Source organism: Oncorhynchus nerka, linkage group LG4 (assembly GCF_034236695.1).
Source record: "Oncorhynchus nerka isolate Pitt River linkage group LG4, Oner_Uvic_2.0, whole genome shotgun sequence".
NCBI classification, from domain to species: Eukaryota; Metazoa; Chordata; class Actinopteri; order Salmoniformes; family Salmonidae; genus Oncorhynchus; species Oncorhynchus nerka.
In genome coordinates, this window is record NC_088399.1 from 4,691,395 (window position 1) to 4,712,398 (window position 21,004).

General features: G+C 38.8%; 1 protein-coding gene across 1 annotated transcript in view; it reads left to right on the plus strand.

The window, feature by feature from the left end:
* The window catches only part of LOC115125461 (A-kinase anchor protein 2), a 77,717-nt gene that overhangs the window by 50,380 nt on the left and 6,333 nt on the right, over nt 1-21,004 (plus strand). Inside the window, exon 2 of the mRNA XM_065017153.1 lies at nt 934-3,715. Within this exon, the coding sequence (XP_064873225.1) occupies nt 1,069-3,715 (2,647 nt within the window). The 5' untranslated portion in view covers nt 934-1,068. The remainder of the gene's footprint in view (nt 1-933; nt 3,716-21,004) is intronic.

A 21,004-nucleotide genomic window follows, 5' to 3' on the forward strand; every position in this document is an offset into this window, starting at 1 on the left:
AGTACTGCTATGCTACAACCTGGTTAACTGATGCTAAGTACTGCTATGCTACAACCTGGTTAACTGACGCTAAGTACTGCTATGCTACAACCTGATTAACTGATGCTAAGTACTGCTATGCTACAACCTGATTAACTGATGCTAAGTACTGCTATGCTACAACCTGATTAACTGATGCTAAGTACTGCTATGCTACAACCTGATTAACTGATGCTAAGTACTGCTATGCTACAACCTGATTAACTGACGCTAAGTACTGCTATGCTACAACCTGTTTAACTGATGCTAAGTACTGCTATGCTACAACCTGATTAACTGACGCTAAGTACTGCTATGCTACAACCTGGTTAACTGATGCTAAGTACTGCTATGCTACAACCTGATTAACTGACGCTAAGTACTGCTATGCTACAACCTGATTAACTGATGCTAAGTACTGCTATGCTACAACCTGATTAACTGACGCTAAGTACTGCAATGCTACAACCTGATTAACTGATGCTAAATACTGCTATGCTACAACCTGATTAACTGACGCTAAGTACTGCTATGCTACAACCTGATTAACTGATGCTAAGTACTGCTATGCTACAACCTGGTTAACTGATGCTAAGTACTGCTATGCTACAACCTGGTTAACTGATGCTAAGTACTGCTATGCTACAACCTGGTTAACTGATGCTAAGTACTGCTATGCTACAACCTGATTAACTGACGCTAAGTACTGCTATGCTACGCCACGCCCGGACAGAATAAAAATGAATTGATATTTTTTCTTTCAGAAATCCCCAGGTGCTATCTGATAAAGAAATCCAAGTGTCCCAATTGTAAAATAGAGCTCTATTTTGAGAATAGGGGTCCATTTTGGACACATCCACTGTACATTCATTGCCAAGACAGAACAATAATAATCTAACACTCTTTGTCTTCCAGAAGTCCTCCAATGCATCAGAGGATGGCAGTGGTGATCTGAAGAGAGACAGAACGGAGAGAAAGAGTGTCGGTTTCCTCAACTCTGTTAGTGTGATCTCAGCGCTTGGAGGAGACAGCAGTACAACCACCAGCACCATGGAGGTGGAGGCCCACCCTGAGAGCTGCTACCCCAGCCAAGGGCTCAACGGCCAGGGCAACAAACACCAGCCCCAGCCCCTGGACATTGAGGTAGCTCATGAGATAGCCTACCTAGATGAGGTGTTGGAAGCTAACTGCTGTGACCCCGGGGTTGATACCACGCCATCACCCTCTAACGGGACGGCGACCACTGAGAAACACCCCGGGGAGGTCAACATCGACGGGACTGGACCATCTGTCAACATCTCCAACACAGACACAACATGCCATGAGGTCATAGTAGAGGGGAGAAAGCAGACTATCTTCATTGGACACCAGGATGTCAATTACACCAACAATACCAATAACACCAGGCCCAACGGCCACTCTTGGCCAATGGGAGGAAAGCAGGAGAACTACAGGAAGCAGGGAGGAGAGACAATATCCCCCACTATGACCACCATCAAGAAGGAAGCTCGTTTCGAGCTGCGGGCCTTCCAGGAGGAGAAGAAGCCGTCCAAGCTGTTCGACCCGTGTGAGAAGGAAGTGCGCGTGAAGAAGGTGCGTCCCTCGGAGGAGGTGGTAGAGCTGGAGAGGGAGAGGTTGGAGCTGATCAGGGGCCAGGCGGTAAAGAAGAACCCAGACATGGGGACAAAGTGGTGGAACCCTCCTCAGGAGAAGAGTCTGGAGGAGGAGCTTGAGCCAGACAAACTAGAGTCACACAGGAAGTACGAGGAGAGGAAGCAGCAGAGGAGGTCAGAGTTCACTGGTGGGATGTCCCAGATGTACGCCCAGTACTCCATGACCTTGGACCCTAATGCTGACCCTGAGGCTGGCCGCGACACGCCCGAGCTCTTCCAGAGCACCAAGGAGGACATCCTGGTGGAGCAGATGGACTTCTCTACCGCCAGGAAGCAGTTCCTCCAGATGGAACACGCAAGGCAGCAGGCAGCCGAGAGGTCACAGGTCACAGCTCCCAACTCGGCCAAGCCTTTCTCCAGATCACCAGACACCGTGATCCACGTGGAGCGATCCTCCGATTACGTCACTGTGGGCTACAGCAGTTACCAGGACTCACCACTAGAGGACAGCGACATAACCACCACAACAGTCCGGACAGAGAGGATCTACTGCAGCCCAGAAGGGTCCCAGTCCCCCACCTCTACCGTGGGGAGGGTCCTGGGGCTGGGGCTGGGACAGGGAGAGCCCAGTAATAGTGGCCCCAGGGAGGCCTCGATGGAGAACAGATACAGAGACGGAGACTTTACCTGCGCCAGGGCCGTCATGACCATCATAAAAGATGAGAAGGATCCTCTGTCCCTCCAGCATCATTCCTCCTCCCTCCACAGCCCCAGCGCCTCTCTGTCCTCCTGCAACCCCAAGGAATGTGACTCCGGGCTGGACGAGCTTTCCCTGCGGTCCCTGGATAACTCTATGCTGGATACCCTGTCAAAAGACTTCAGCATGAGTAACGTATCCGACAGCGGGGCGTCAAATGAGACCATGTCGGCCTCCTACCTGGGGGAGACGTCTCTGGGAGAGTACTCCTTCCCCTCCACCCCACAGTCCACTACACCCGTCAACGGAAAGATGGAGGGAGGCACCACCATGTCCCCTGGGGAGCAGAACGAGGGAAGTCAGGGTCTGTCGGAGCAAGAGCTGGAGTACCATGCAGGTATGCTGGTGCAGAGTATCATCCAGCATGCCCTGATTAATCAGAACCAGTCTCAGCAGGGTGAGGAGTGGCAGAGGGTCCCCCCCCTCCAGATGAGGCACTCAGACGTTCTACATCCATTTTCTGGGAACCTTTCATCACTACCAACAGAATATCAGTCACTCACACATCTAGACCTCCACTCTCCACCACCTCCCCAGCTCCACTCACCTCCAAGCCCACTGCAGCAGTCACCAACACCCTTACAGACCCTCCAGTCAGCTCCACCCCAGTACCAGTCAACTCCATCACCTCAGCCGCTGTCACCTCCAGCCAAGTTCCAGTCAAGTCCAACCCAACATCAGTCTCCTTCACCCCAGCTCCAGCCCCTCCCAACCCAGGTAGAGAGACCTACCTATGTCCAGGTAGAGAGACCTACCTATGTCCAGATGGAGAGACCTACCTACGCCCCCCTTCCACAGAGATCTTCCTCCGGGGGTCCTAAGATCCTCGTCCAGTCAGCACTCAGTCGCTCACTGGCCCTAAACCCAGACCCGGTCCCAGTCCGCACTCCTGTCCTCATCCCTCCCCGTCCCATAGAGCCCTATCAGGCTCCAGAGCTGCCCCGGACCCTGGGTGAAAAGGACCAGTTCAGCTACTTCTCTAAGTACTCCGAGGCGGCCGAGCTCCGCAGCACAGCCGCAGCGACCAGAGCCCAGGAGACAGAGCAGAGCACCGGACCGTTCAAGCTGCGCTCCCGGAAGCAGAGGACTCTGTCCATGATCGAGGAAGAGATCCGAGCGGCGCAAGAGAGAGAGAAAGAACTGAAGAAGCAGAGACTGGGATCGGTGCGGTCAGGACCGGATCCCAGAGCCAACCAGACTGGCAGACCCAAGACGATTACTATCAACCCCAGGGACAAGCACAAGACCAACAGCCTGCCCGCCAAACTCAGCCTCTCTGGGAGCCTGCCACCCACCAAACTCACCCTCACCAGCAAGACGGCACCAGGTGAGCTGTGGTAACTGTTTCTGCGTCTGAAACCTTATTCTTTTCATCAGTATTGTACTATGTAGACAATAGGGTGCCGTTTTTGGAAACAACCCGTAAGAAGAAAAAACTGTCTATCAGTGATTGATTGACATTTTATTGGTATGTGAGTTGTCCCCTTGTATAAGTCTTCAGACTATTTCCATCCAGAAGGCTGTATTCATGTTCCCCTGGTGATGGTATTATAGGGTGGCTCATTTTCTCAGCTTGGTCAATAAGAAATCCAAGGGCCATGACTGAAGCCAAACGAGAGTTGTCTTGAGGGGGTGGGTTAATGTGGGTGTCTCTTGTGTGTGCATTCATTTGGAAATCCACTCTGCCAAAACACTACACAGATACAGTCACTCACCCTTCTAGATAACTTGAAACAGCCTTGAATATTTTGGGGTGTAGTTTGCTCATAGCTCTTTTTGTGCAGCCACGAGTGTGAGTGTGATTGCAGTTGATCTAATGTGTTCTGTTATGCTGTTACATATTATATATGACTACATCACCTCCTGTACCCCCTGTTCACTCAATACTGCATGGCCAGGCACGACTCCAACACCATCATTAAAGAAACTTAAGGATCGGACCCTTTTATTCAATTTTCACCTAAAATGACATACCCAAATCTAACTGCCTGTAGTTCAGGCCCTGAAGCATATTCTTGGTGCCATTTGAAAGGAAACACTTTGAGGATTGTGGTGTAGGTGCAAAGTTTAAGACTGATCCAATAAACCATTGTATTGTATTTCTGTTCAAAATGTTGTATCAAGACTACCCAATCGTGCCTAATTTATTTATTAATATCTTTTCATGTTCAAAAATGTGCACTCTCTCCTCAAACAATAGTATGGTATTCTTTCATTGTAACAGCTACTGTAAATTGGACAGTAGATTAACAAGCATTTAAGCTTTCTGCCAACATCAGATAAACCATTGTATTTCTGCAGCATTGATGAGCTGGACTGTGTTTACAGCATGAGGAGTCGCGAGTAGATGAACTGGACTGTGTTTACAGCATTTTTTATTTTATTTTACCTTTATTTAACCAGGCAAGTCAGTTAAGTTAAGAATTTAAGCTTTCTGCCAACATCAGATAAACCATTGTATTTCTGATAAACTAGTAATATGATCAACCATGTGTAGTTATAACTAGTGATTATGATTGATTAAGTTTAATGGTAGCTAACAACTTACCTTGGCTTCTTACTGCATTCGCGTAACAGGCAGGCTCCTCGTGAGGCAGGTGGTTAGAGTGTTGGACTAGTTAACCGTAAGGTTGCAAGATTGAATCCCTGAGCTGACAAGGTAAAAATCTGTCGTTCTGCCCCTGAACAACCTTTATTTATTTAACTAGGCAAGTCGGTTAAGAACAAATTCTTATTTTCAATGACGGCCTGGGAACAGTGGGTTAACTGCCTGTTCAGGGGCAGAACGACAGATTTGTACCTTGTCAGCTCGGGGATTTGAACTCGCAACCTTCCGGTTACTAGTCCAACACTCTAACCACTAGGCTACCATGTCTATGTCCTGGGATATGTTCTTGTTACTTATAACCTCATGCTAATCGCATTAGCCTACGTTAGCTCAACCGTCCCGCACCAATCCCGAAGAAGTTTTTTAAGTTTGCCGATGACACAACATGGATAACGATTAGGATACCCTTCATTTCAAAATAATATTTTCTACATCTCACAAATCGCAGTTTTGGACCAGACTTTAATGACCAAAATGATTATATTTACACTTTGTAGTTCATTTTGACACTAGAATAAATGTTTCTGACTCATGTTGATACCACACATGCTGTTTTCAAAAGGAGAAGTTGCTTTTTTAGGGGAGCCGCTCTGGGATAGGTGTCCCGTTAACGGGACAGTTGTAAATCATGCAGCACCTTGTCTCACGATCGCAGATTTTAGAGGATCAAAACAATGTCTCGTCTGAAAGCTTAAATTCTTGTTATAACACTGTCCAATTTAGAGTAGCTATTACTGCGGAAAAAAATACCAGTTACTACAACATGATTAGAGAGAGAGAGAGAGAGAGAGATGGACTGGTTACTACAACATGATAACAATAACATAGGACCATAGTGGTCAATACAACAATAACATAGTGGTCAATACAACAATAACATAGGACTATAGTGGTCAACACTACAATAACATAGTGGTCAACACTACAATAACATAAGACTATAGTGGTCAACACTACAATAACATAGTGGTCAACACAACTATACCATAGTGGTCAACACTACAATAACATAGTGGTCAACACAACAATAACATAGTGGTCAACACTACAATAACATAGTGGTCAACACAACAATAACATAGTGGTCAACACTACAATAACATAGTGGTCAAGACAACAATAACATAAGACTATAGTGGTCAACACTACAAAAACATAGTGGTCAACACTACAATAACATAAGACTATAGTGGTCAACACTACAAAAACATAGTGGTCAATACAACAATAACATAGTGGTCAACACAACAATAGCATAGTGATCAACACAACAATAACATAGTGGTCAATACAACAATAACATAGTGGTCAACACTAAAATAACATAGTGGTCAACACTACAATAACATAGTGGTCAACACTACAATAACATAGTGGTCAACACAACTATAACATAGGACTATAGTGGTCAACACAACTATAACATAGTGGTCAACACTACAATAACATAGTGGTCAACACAACAATAACATAGTGGTCAACACAACTATAACATAGTGGTCAACACAACAATAACACAGTGGTCAACACTACAATAACATAGTGGTCAACACTACAATAACATAGTGGTCAACACAACAATAACATAGTGGTCAACACTACAATAACATAGTGGTCAACACTACAATAACATAGTGGTCAACACTACAATAACATAGTGGTCAACACAACAATAACATAGTGGTCAACACAACTATAACATAGTGGTCAACACAACAATAACATAGTGGTCAACACTACAATAACATAGTGGTCAACACAACAATAACATAGTGGTCAACACAACAATAGCATAGTGGTCAACACAACAATACCATAGGACTATAGTGGTCAACACAACTATAACATAGTGGTCAACACAACAATAACATAGTGGTCAACACTACAATAACATAGGACCATAGTGCTCAACACAGCAATAACATAGTGGTCAACACAACTATAACATAGTGGTCAACACAACAATAACACAGTGGTCAACACAACAATAACATAGTGGTCAACACTACTATAACATAGTGGTCAATACTACAATAACATAGGACTATAGTGGTCAACACAACTATAACATAGGACTATAGTGGTCAACACTACAATAACATAGTGGTCAACACAACTATAACATAGTGGTCAATACTACAATAACATAGTGGTCAATACTACAATAACATAGTGGTCAACACTACTAAAACACAGTGGTCAACACTACAATAACATAGTGGTCAACACAACTATAACATAGTGGTCAACACTACAATAACATAGTGGGCAACACTACAATAACAGAGTGGTCAACACTACAATAACATAGTGGTCAACACAACAATAAAATAGTGGTCAACACAACTATAACATAGTGGTCAACACAACTATAACATAGTGGTCAACACTACAATAACATAGTGGTCAACACAACAATAACATAGTGGTCAACACAACAATAGCATAGTGGTCAACACAACAATACCATAGGACTATAGTGGTCAACACAACTATAACATAGTGGTCAACACAACAATAACATAGTGGTCAACACTACAATAACATAGGACCATAGTGCTCAACACAGCAATAACATAGTGGTCAACACAACTATAACATAGTGGTCAACACAACAATAACACAGTGGTCAACACAACAATAACATAGTGGTCAACACTACTATAACATAGTGGTCAATACTACAATAACATAGGACTATAGTGGTCAACACAACTATAACATAGGACTATAGTGGTCAACACTACAATAACATAGTGGTCAACACAACTATAACATAGTGGTCAATACTACAATAACATAGTGGTCAATACTACAATAACATAGTGGTCAACACTACTAAAACACAGTGGTCAACACAACAATAACATAGTGGTCAACACAACTATAACATAGTGGTCAACACAACAATAACATAGTGGTCAACACTACAATAACATAGTGGTCAACACAACTATAACATAGTGGTCAACACTACAATAACATAGTGGTCAACACTACAATAACACAGTGGTCAACACTACAATAACATAGTGGTCAACACTACAATAACACAGTGGTCAACACTACAATAACATAGTGGTCAACACAACAATAACATAGTGGTCAACACAACTATAACATAGTGGTCAACACAACTATAACATAGGACTATAGTGGTCAACACAACTATAACATAGTGGTCAACACTACAATAACATAGTGGTCAACACAACTATAACACAGTGGTCAACACTACAATCACATAGTGGTCAACACAACAATAACATAGTGGTCAACACAACAATAACATAGGACTATAGTGGTCAACACAACTATAACACAGTGGTCAACACTACAATAACATAGTGGTCAACACAACTATAACATAGTGGTCAACACTACAATAACATAGTGGTCAACACTACAATAACACAGTGGTCAACACTACAATAACATAGTGGTCAACACAACAATAACATAGTGGTCAACACAACTATAACATAGTGGTCAACACAACTATAACATAGGAATATAGTGGTCAACACAACTGTAACATAGTGGTCAACACAACAATACCATAGGACTATAGTGGTCAACACAACTATAACATAGTGGTCAACACTACAATAACATAGTGGTCAAAACAACTATAACATAGGAATATAGTGGTCAACACAACTATAACATAGGACTATAGTGGTCAACACAACTATAACATAGGACTATAGTGGTCAACACTACAATAACACAGTGGTCAACACTACAATAACATAGTGGTCAACACTACAATAACATAGTGGTCAACACAACAATACCATAGGACTATAGTGGTCAACACAACTATAACATAGTGGTCAACACTACAATAACATAGTGGTCAACACAACTATAACATAGTGGTCAACACTACAATAACATAGTGGTCAACACTACAATAACATAGTGGTCAACACTACAATAACATAGTGGTCAACACTACAATAACATAGTGGTCAACACAACTATAACATAGTGGTCAACACAACTATAACATAGTGGTCAACACAACTATAACATAGTGGTCAACACAACAATAACATAGTGGTCAACACAACTATAACATAGTGGTCAACACAACAATAACATAGTGGTCAACACTACAATAACACAGTGGTCAACACAACTATAACATAGGAATATAGTGGTCAACACTACTATAACATAGGACTATAGTGGTCAACACAACTATAACACAGTGGTCAACACTACAATAACATAGTGGTCAACACAACTATAACATAGTGGTCAACACTACAATAACATAGTGGGCAACACTACAATAACAGAGTGGTCAACACTACAATAACATAGTGGTCAACACAACAATAAAATAGTGGTCAACACAACTATAACATAGTGGTCAACACAACTATAACATAGTGGTCAACACTACAATAACATAGTGGTCAACACAACAATAACATAGTGGTCAACACAACAATAGCATAGTGGTCAACACAACAATACCATAGGACTATAGTGGTCAACACAACTATAACATAGTGGTCAACACAACAATAACATAGTGGTCAACACTACAATAACATAGGACCATAGTGCTCAACACAGCAATAACATAGTGGTCAACACAACTATAACATAGTGGTCAACACAACAATAACACAGTGGTCAACACAACAATAACATAGTGGTCAACACTACTATAACATAGTGGTCAATACTACAATAACATAGGACTATAGTGGTCAACACAACTATAACATAGGACTATAGTGGTCAACACTACAATAACATAGTGGTCAACACAACTATAACATAGTGGTCAATACTACAATAACATAGTGGTCAATACTACAATAACATAGTGGTCAACACTACTAAAACACAGTGGTCAACACAACAATAACATAGTGGTCAACACAACTATAACATAGTGGTCAACACAACAATAACATAGTGGTCAACACTACAATAACATAGTGGTCAACACAACTATAACATAGTGGTCAACACTACAATAACATAGTGGTCAACACTACAATAACACAGTGGTCAACACTACAATAACATAGTGGTCAACACTACAATAACACAGTGGTCAACACTACAATAACATAGTGGTCAACACAACAATAACATAGTGGTCAACACAACTATAACATAGTGGTCAACACAACTATAACATAGGACTATAGTGGTCAACACAACTATAACATAGTGGTCAACACTACAATAACATAGTGGTCAACACAACTATAACACAGTGGTCAACACTACAATCACATAGTGGTCAACACAACAATAACATAGTGGTCAACACAACAATAACATAGGACTATAGTGGTCAACACAACTATAACACAGTGGTCAACACTACAATAACATAGTGGTCAACACAACTATAACATAGTGGTCAACACTACAATAACATAGTGGTCAACACTACAATAACACAGTGGTCAACACTACAATAACATAGTGGTCAACACAACAATAACATAGTGGTCAACACAACTATAACATAGTGGTCAACACAACTATAACATAGGAATATAGTGGTCAACACAACTGTAACATAGTGGTCAACACAACAATACCATAGGACTATAGTGGTCAACACAACTATAACATAGTGGTCAACACTACAATAACATAGTGGTCAAAACAACTATAACATAGGAATATAGTGGTCAACACAACTATAACATAGGACTATAGTGGTCAACACAACTATAACATAGGACTATAGTGGTCAACACTACAATAACACAGTGGTCAACACTACAATAACATAGTGGTCAACACTACAATAACATAGTGGTCAACACTACAATAACATAGTGGTCAACACTACAATAACATAGTGGTCAACACAACTATAACATAGTGGTCAACACAACTATAACATAGTGGTCAACACAACTATAACATAGTGGTCAACACAACTATAACATAGTGGTCAACACTACAATAACATAGTGGTCAACACAACTATAACATAGTGGTCAATACTACAATAACATAGTGGTCAACACTACTATAACATAGTGGTCAACACAACAATAACATAGTGGTCAACACAACAATAACATAGGACTATAGTGGTCAACACAACTATAACATAGTGGTCAACACAACAATAACATAGTGGTTAACACTACAATAACATAGTGGTCAACACAACAATAACATAGTGGTCAACACAACTATAACATAGTGGTCAACACAACAATAACATAGTGGTCAACACTACAATAACACAGTGGTCAACACAACTATAACATAGGAATATAGTGGTCAACACTACTATAACATAGGACTATAGTGGTCAACACAACTATAACACAGTGGTCAACACTACAATAACATAGTGGTCAACACTACAATAACATAGGACTATAGTGGTCAACACAACTATAACATAGTGGTCAACACTACAATAACATAGTGGTCAACACAACTATAACACAGTGGTCAACACTACAATCACATAGTGGTCAACACAGCAATAACATAGTGGTCAACACAACAATAACATAGTGGTCAACACAACAATAACATAGGACTATAGTGGTCAACACAACTATAACATAGTGGTCAACACTACAATAACATAGTGGTCAACACAACTATAACATAGTGGTCAACACTACAATAACATAGTGGTCAACACTACAATAACATAGGACTATAGTGGTCAACACTACAATAACATAGTGGTCAACACTACAATAACATAGTGGTCAACACAACTATAACATAGTGGTCAATACTACAATAACATAGTGGTCAACACTACTATAACATAGTGGTCAACACAACAATAACATAGTGGTCAACACTACAATAACATAGTGGTCAACACAACTATAACATAGTGGTCAACACTACAATAACATAGTGGTCAACACTACAATAACACAGTGGTCAACACTACAATAACATAGTGGTCAACACTACAATAACATAGTGGTCAACACTACAATAACATAGTGGTCAACACTACTATAACATAGTGGTCAATACAACAATAGCATAGTGGTCAACACAACAATACCATAGGACTATAGTGGTCAACACAACTATAACATAGTGGTCAACACAACAATAACATAGTGGTCAACACTACAATAACATAGGACCATAGTGCTCAACACAGCAATAACATAGTGGTCAACAGAACTATAACATAGTGGTCAACACAACAATAACACAGTGGTCAACACAACAATAACATAGTGGTCAACACTACTATAACATAGTGGTCAACACTACAATAACATAGTGGTCAACACAACTATAACACAGTGGTCAACACTACAATAACATAGTGGTCAACACTACAATAACACAGTGGTCAACACTACAATAACATAGTGGTCAACACAACAATAACATAGTGGTCAACACTACAATAACATAGTGGTCAACACAACTATAACATAGTGGTCAACACAACTATAACATAGTGGTCAACACTACAATAACATAGTGGTCAACACTACAATAACACAGTGGTCAACACTACAATAACATAGTGGTCAACACAACAATAACATAGTGGTCAACACAACTATAACATAGTGGTCAACACTACAATAACATAGTGGTCAACACTACAATAACATAGGACTATAGTGGTCAACACTACAATAACATAGGACTATAGTGGTCAACACAACTATAACATAGTGGTCAACACTACAATAACATAGTGGTCAACACAACTAAAACACAGTGGTCAACACTACAATAACATAGTGGTCAACACAACTATAACATAGTGGTCAACACTACAATAACATAGTGGGCAACACTACAATAACAGAGTGGTCAACACTACAATAACATAGTGGTCAACACAACAATAAAATAGTGGTCAACACAACTATAACATAGTGGTCAACACAACTATAACATAGTGGTCAACACTACAATAACATAGTGGTCAACACAACTATAACACAGTGGTCAACAATACTATAACATAGTGGTCAACACTACAATAACATAGTGGTCAACACTACAATAACATAGGACTATAGTGGTCAACACAACTATAACATAGTGGTCAACACTACAATAACATAGTGGTCAACACAACTATAACACAGTGGTCAACACTACAATCACATAGTGGTCAACACAACAATAACATAGTGGTCAACACAACAATAACATAGGACTATAGTGGTCAACACAACTATAACACAGTGGTCAACACTACAATAACATAGTGGTCAACACAACTATAACATAGTGGTCAACACTACAATAACACAGTGGTCAACACTACAATAACATAGTGGTCAACACAACAATAACATAGTGGTCAACACAACTATAACATAGTGGTCAACACTACAATAACACAGTGGTCAACACTACAATAACATAGTGGTCAACACAACAATAACATAGTGGTCAACACAACTATAACATAGTGGTCAACACAACTATAACATAGGAATATAGTGGTCAACACAACTATAACATAGTGGTCAACACAACAATACCATAGGACTATAGTGGTCAACACAACTATAACATAGTGGTCAACACTACAATAACATAGTGGTCAAAACAACTATAACATAGGAATATAGTGGTCAACACAACTATAACATAGTGGTCAACACTACAATAACATAGTGGTCAACACAACTATAACATAGGAATATAGTGGTCAACACAACTATAACATAGGACTATAGTGGTCAACACAACTATAACATAGGACTATAGTGGTCAACACTACAATAACACAGTGGTCAACACTACAATAACATAGTGGTCAACACTACAATAACATAGTGGTCAACACAACAATACCATAGGACTATAGTGGTCAACACAACTATAACATAGTGGTCAACACTACAATAACATAGTGGTCAACACAACTATAACATAGTGGTCAACACTACAATAACATAGTGGTCAACACTACAATAACATAGTGGTCAACACTACAATAACATAGTGGTCAACACAACTATAACATAGTGGTCAACACAACTATAACATAGTGGTCAACACAACTATAACATAGTGGTCAACACAACTATAACATAGTGGTCAACACTACAATAACATAGTGGTCAACACAACTATAACATAGTGGTCAATACTACAATAACATAGTGGTCAACACAACAATAACATAGTGGTCAACACAACAATAACATAGTGGTCAACACAACAATAACATAGGACTATAGTGGTCAACACAACTATAACATAGTGGTCAACACAACAATAACATAGTGGTTAACACTACAATAACATAGTGGTCAACACAACAATAACATAGTGGTCAACACAACTATAACATAGTGGTCAACACAACAATAACATAGTGGTTAACACTACAATAACATAGTGGTCAACACAACAATAACATAGTGGTCAACACTACAATAACATAGTGGTCAACACAACTATAACACAGTGGTCAACACTACAATAACATAGTGGTCAACACAACTATAACACAGTGGTCAACACTACAATAACATAGTGGTCAACACTACTATAACATAGTGGTCAATACAACAATAACATAGTGGTCAACACTACTATAACATAGTGGTCAACACAACAATAACATAGTGGTTAACACTACAATAACATAGTGGTCAACACAACAATAACATAGTGGTCAACACTACAATAACATAGTGGTCAACACAACTATAACACAGTGGTCAACACTACAATAACATAGTGGTCAACACAACTATAACACAGTGGTCAACACTACAATAACATAGTGGTCAACACTACTATAACATAGTGGTCAATACAACAATAACATAGTGGTCAACACTACTATAACATAGTGGTCAACACAACAATACCATAGGACTATAGTGGTCAACACAACTATAACATAGTGGTCAACACTACAATAACATAGTGGTCAAAACAACAATAACATAGTGGTCAACACTACAATCACATAGTGGTCAATACTACAATAACATAATGGTCAACACTACAATAACATAGGACTATAGTGGTCAACACAACTATAACATAGTGGTCAACACAACTATAACATAGTGGTCAACACAACAATAACATAGTGGTCAACACAACTATAACATAGTGGTCAACACTACAATAACATAGTGGTCACTAACATAGTGGTCAACACAACTATAACATAGTGGTCAACACTACAATAACATAGTGGTCAACACTACAATAACATAGTGGTCAACACAACTATAACATAGTAACACTACAATAACATAGTGGTCAACACTACAATAACACAGTGGTCAACACTGTGGTCAACACAACAATAACATAGTGGTCAACACAACTATAACATAGTGGTCAACACTACAATAACATAGTGGTCAACACTACAATAACATAGGACTATAGTGGTCAACACTACAATAACATAGGACTATAGTGGTCAACACAACTATAACATAGTGGTCAACACTACAATAACATAGTGGTCAAAAACACAGTGGTCAACACTACAATAACACAGTGGTCAACACACAATAACATAGTGGTCAACACACAATAACATAGTAACACTACAATAACAGTGGTCAACACAACAATAACATAGTGGTCAACACAACAATAACATAGTGGTCAACACAACTATAACAATAACATATAACATAGTGGTCAACACTACAATAACATAGTGGTCAACACAACTATAACACAGTGGTCAACATAGTGGGTCAACACTACAATAACATAGTGGTCAACACTAACATAGGACTATAGTGGTCAACACAACTATAACATAGTGGTCAACACTACAACATAGTGGTCAACACAACTATAACACAGTGGTCAACACTACAATCACATAGTGGTCAACACAACAATAACATAGTGGTCAACACAACAATAACATAGGACTATAGTGTTCAACACAACTATAACATAGTGGTCAACACTACAATAACATAGTGGTCAACACAACTATAACATAGTGGTCAACACTACAATAACATAGTGGTCAACACTACAATAACACAGTGGTCAACACTACAATAACATAGTGGTCAACACAACAATAACATAGTGGTCAACACAACTATAACATAGTGGTCAACACAACTATAACATAGGAATATAGTGGTCAACACAACTATAACATAGTGGTCAACACAACAATACCATAGGACTATAGTGGTCAACACAACTATAACATAGTGGTCAACACTACAATAACATAGTGGTCAAAACAACTATAACATAGGAATATAGTGGTCAACACAACTATAACATAGGACTATAGTGGTCAACACAACTATAACATAGGACTATAGTGGTCAACACTACAATAACACAGTGGTCAACACTACAATAACATAGTGGTCAACACTACAATAACATAGTGGTCAACACAACAATAATAGGACTATAGTGGTCAACACAACTATAACATAGTGGTCAACACTACAATAACATAGTGGTCAACACAACTATAACATAGTGGTCAACACTACAATAACATAGTGGTCAACACTACAATAACATAGTGGTCAACACTACAATAACATAGTGGTCAACACAACTATAACATAGTGGTCAACACAACTATAACATAGTGGTCAACACAACTATAACATAGTGGTCAACACAACTATAACATAGTGGTCAACACTACAATAACATAGTGGTCAACACAACTATAACATAGTGGTCAATACTACAATAACATAGTGGTCAACACTACTATAACATAGTGGTCAACACAACAATAACATAGTGGTCAACACAACTATAACATAGTGGTCAACACAACAATAACATAGTGGTTAACACTACAATAACATAGTGGTCAACACAACAATAACATAGTGGTCAACACAACTATAACATAGTGGTCAACACAACAATAACATAGTGGTTAACACTACAATAACATAGTGGTCAACACAACAATAACATAGTGGTCAACACTACAATAACACAGTGGTCAACACAACTATAACATAGGAATATAGTGGTCAACACTACTATAACATAGGACTATAGTGGTCAACACAACTATAACACAGTGGTCAACACTACAATAACATAGTGGTCAACACTACAATAACATAGGACTATAGTGGTCAACACAACTATAACATAGTGGTCAACACTACAATAACATAGTGGTCAACACAACTATAACACAGTGGTCAACACTACAATCACATAGTGGTCAACACAGCAATAACATAGTGGTCAACACAACAATAACATAGTGGTCAACACAACAATAACATAGGACTATAGTGGTCAACACAACTATAACATAGTGGTCAACACTACAATAACATAGTGGTCAACACAACTATAACATAGTGGTCAACACTACAATAACATAGTGGTCAACACTACAATAACATAGGACTATAGTGGTCAACACTACAATAACATAGTGGTCAACACTACAATAACGTAGTGGTCAACACAACTATAACATAGTGGTCAACACTACAATAACATAGTGGTCAACACAACTATAACATAGTGGTCAACACTACAATAACATAGTGGTCAACACTACAATAACACAGTGGTCAACACTACAATAACATAGTGGTCAACACAACTATAACATAGTGGTCAACACTACAATAACATAGTGGTCAACACAACTATAACACAGTGGTCAACACTACAATAACATAGTGGTCAACACAACTATAACATAGTGGTCAACACTACAATAACATAGTAGTCAACACTACAATAACACAGTGGTCAACACTACAATAACATAGTGGTCAACACAACTATAACATAGTGGTCAACACTACAATAACATAGTGGTCAACACTACTATAACATAGTGGTCAATACAACAATAACATAGTGGTCAACACTACTATAACATAGTGGTCAACACAACAATACCATAGGACTATAGTGGTCAACACAACAATAACATAGTGGTCAACACAACAATACCATAGGACTATAGTGGTCAACACTACAATAACATAGTGGTCAACACAACTATAACACAGTGGTCAACACTACAATAACATAGTGGTCAACACAACTATAACACAGTGGTCAACACTACAATAACATAGTGGTCAACACTACTATAACATAGTGGTCAATACAACAATAACATAGTGGTCAACACTACTATAACATAGTGGTCAACACAACAATACCATAGGACTATAGTGGTCAACACAACTATAACATAGTGGTCAACACTACAATAACATAGTGGTCAAAACAACAATAACATAGTGGTCAACACTAGTGGTCAACACTACAATAACATAATGGTCAACACTACAATAACATAGGACTATAGTGGTCAACACAACTATAACATAGTGGTCAACACAACTATAACATAGTGGTCAACACAACTATAACATAGTGGTCAACACAACAATAACATAGTGGTCAACACAACTATAACATAGTGGTCAACACAACTATAACATAGGAATATAGTGGTCAACACAACTATAACATAGTGGTCAACACAACAATACCATAGGACTATAGTGGTCAACACAACTATAACATAGTGGTCAACACTACAATAACATAGTGGTCAAAACAACTATAACATAGGAATATAGTGGTCAACACAACTATAACATAGGACTATAGTGGTCAACACAACTATAACATAGGACTATAGTGGTCAACACTACAATAACACAGTGGTCAACACTACAATAACATAGTGGTCAACACTACAATAACATAGTGGTCAACACAACAATACCATAGGACTATAGTGGTCAACACAACTATAACATAGTGGTCAACACTACAATAACATAGTGGTCAACACAACTATAACATAGTGGTCAACACTACAATAACATAGTGGTCAACACTACAATAACATAGTGGTCAACACTACAATAACATAGTGGTCAACACAACTATAACATAGTGGTCAACACAACTATAACATAGTGGTCAACACAACTATAACATAGTGGTCAACACAACTATAACATAGTGGTCAACACTACAATAACATAGTGGTCAACACAACTATAACATAGTGGTCAATACTACAATAACATAGTGGTCAACACTACTATAACATAGTGGTCAACACAACAATAACATAGTGGTCAACACAACTATAACATAGTGGTCAACACAACAATAACATAGTGGTTAACACTACAATAACATAGTGGTCAACACAACAATAACATAGTGGTCAACACAACTATAACATAGTGGTCAACACAACAATAACATAGTGGTTAACACTACAATAACATAGTGGTCAACACAACTATAACACAGTGGTCAACACTACAATAACATAGTGGTCAACACTACAATAACATAGGACTATAGTGGTCAACACAACTATAACATAGTGGTCAACACTACAATAACATAGTGGTCAACACAACTATAACACAGTGGTCAACACTACAATCACATAGTGGTCAACACAGCAATAACATAGTGGTCAACACAACAATAACATAGTGGTCAACACAACAATAACATAGGACTATAGTGGTCAACACAACTATAACATAGTGGTCAACACTACAATAACATAGTGGTCAACACAACTATAACATAGTGGTCAACACTACAATAACATAGTGGTCAACACTACAATAACATAGGACTATAGTGGTCAACACTACAATAACATAGTGGTCAACACTACAATAACGTAGTGGTCAACACAACTATAACATAGTGGTCAACACTACAATAACATAGTGGTCAACACAACTATAACATAGTGGTCAACACTACAATAACATAGTGGTCAACACTACAATAACACAGTGGTCAACACTACAATAACATAGTGGTCAACACAACTATAACATAGTGGTCAACACTACAATAACATAGTGGTCAACACAACTATAACACAGTGGTCAACACTACAATAACATAGTGGTCAACACAACTATAACACAGTGGTCAACACTACAATAACATAGTAGTCAACACTACAATAACACAGTGGTCAACACTACAATAACATAGTGGTCAACACAACTATAACATAGTGGTCAACACTACAATAACATAGTGGTCAACACTACTATAACATAGTGGTCAATACAACAATAACATAGTGGTCAACACTACTATAACATAGTGGTCAACACAACAATACCATAGGACTATAGTGGTCAACACAACAATAACATAGTGGTCAACACAACAATACCATAGGACTATAGTGGTCAACACTACAATAACATAGTGGTCAACACAACTATAACACAGTGGTCAACACTACAATAACATAGTGGTCAACACTACTATAACATAGTGGTCAATACAACAATAACATAGTGGTCAACACTACTATAACATAGTGGTCAACACAACAATACCATAGGACTATAGTGGTCAACACAACTATAACATAGTGGTCAACACTACAATAACATAGTGGTCAAAACAACAATAACATAGTGGTCAACACTACAATCACATAGTGGTCAATACTACAATAACATAATGGTCAACACTACAATAACATAGGACTATAGTGGTCAACACAACTATAACATAGTGGTCAACACAACTATAACATAGTGGTCAACACAACTATAACATAGTGGTCAACACAACAATAACATAGTGGTCAACACAACTATAACATAGTGGTCAACACTACAATAACATAGGACTATAGTGGTCAACACAACTATAACATAGTGGTCAACACTACAATAACATAGTGGTCAACACTACAATAACATAGTGGTCAACACAACTATAACATAGTGGTCAACACTACTATAACATAGTGGTCAACACTACAATAACATAGTGGTCAACACTACTATAACATAGTGGTCAACACAACTATAACACAGTGGTCAACACTACAATAACATAGTGGTCAACACAACTATAACATAGGAATATAGTGGTCAACACTACAATAACATAGTGGCCAACACAACTATAACACAGTGGTCAACACTACAATAACATAGTGGTCAACACTACAATAACATAGTGGTCAACACAACTATAACATAGTGGTCAACACAACTATAA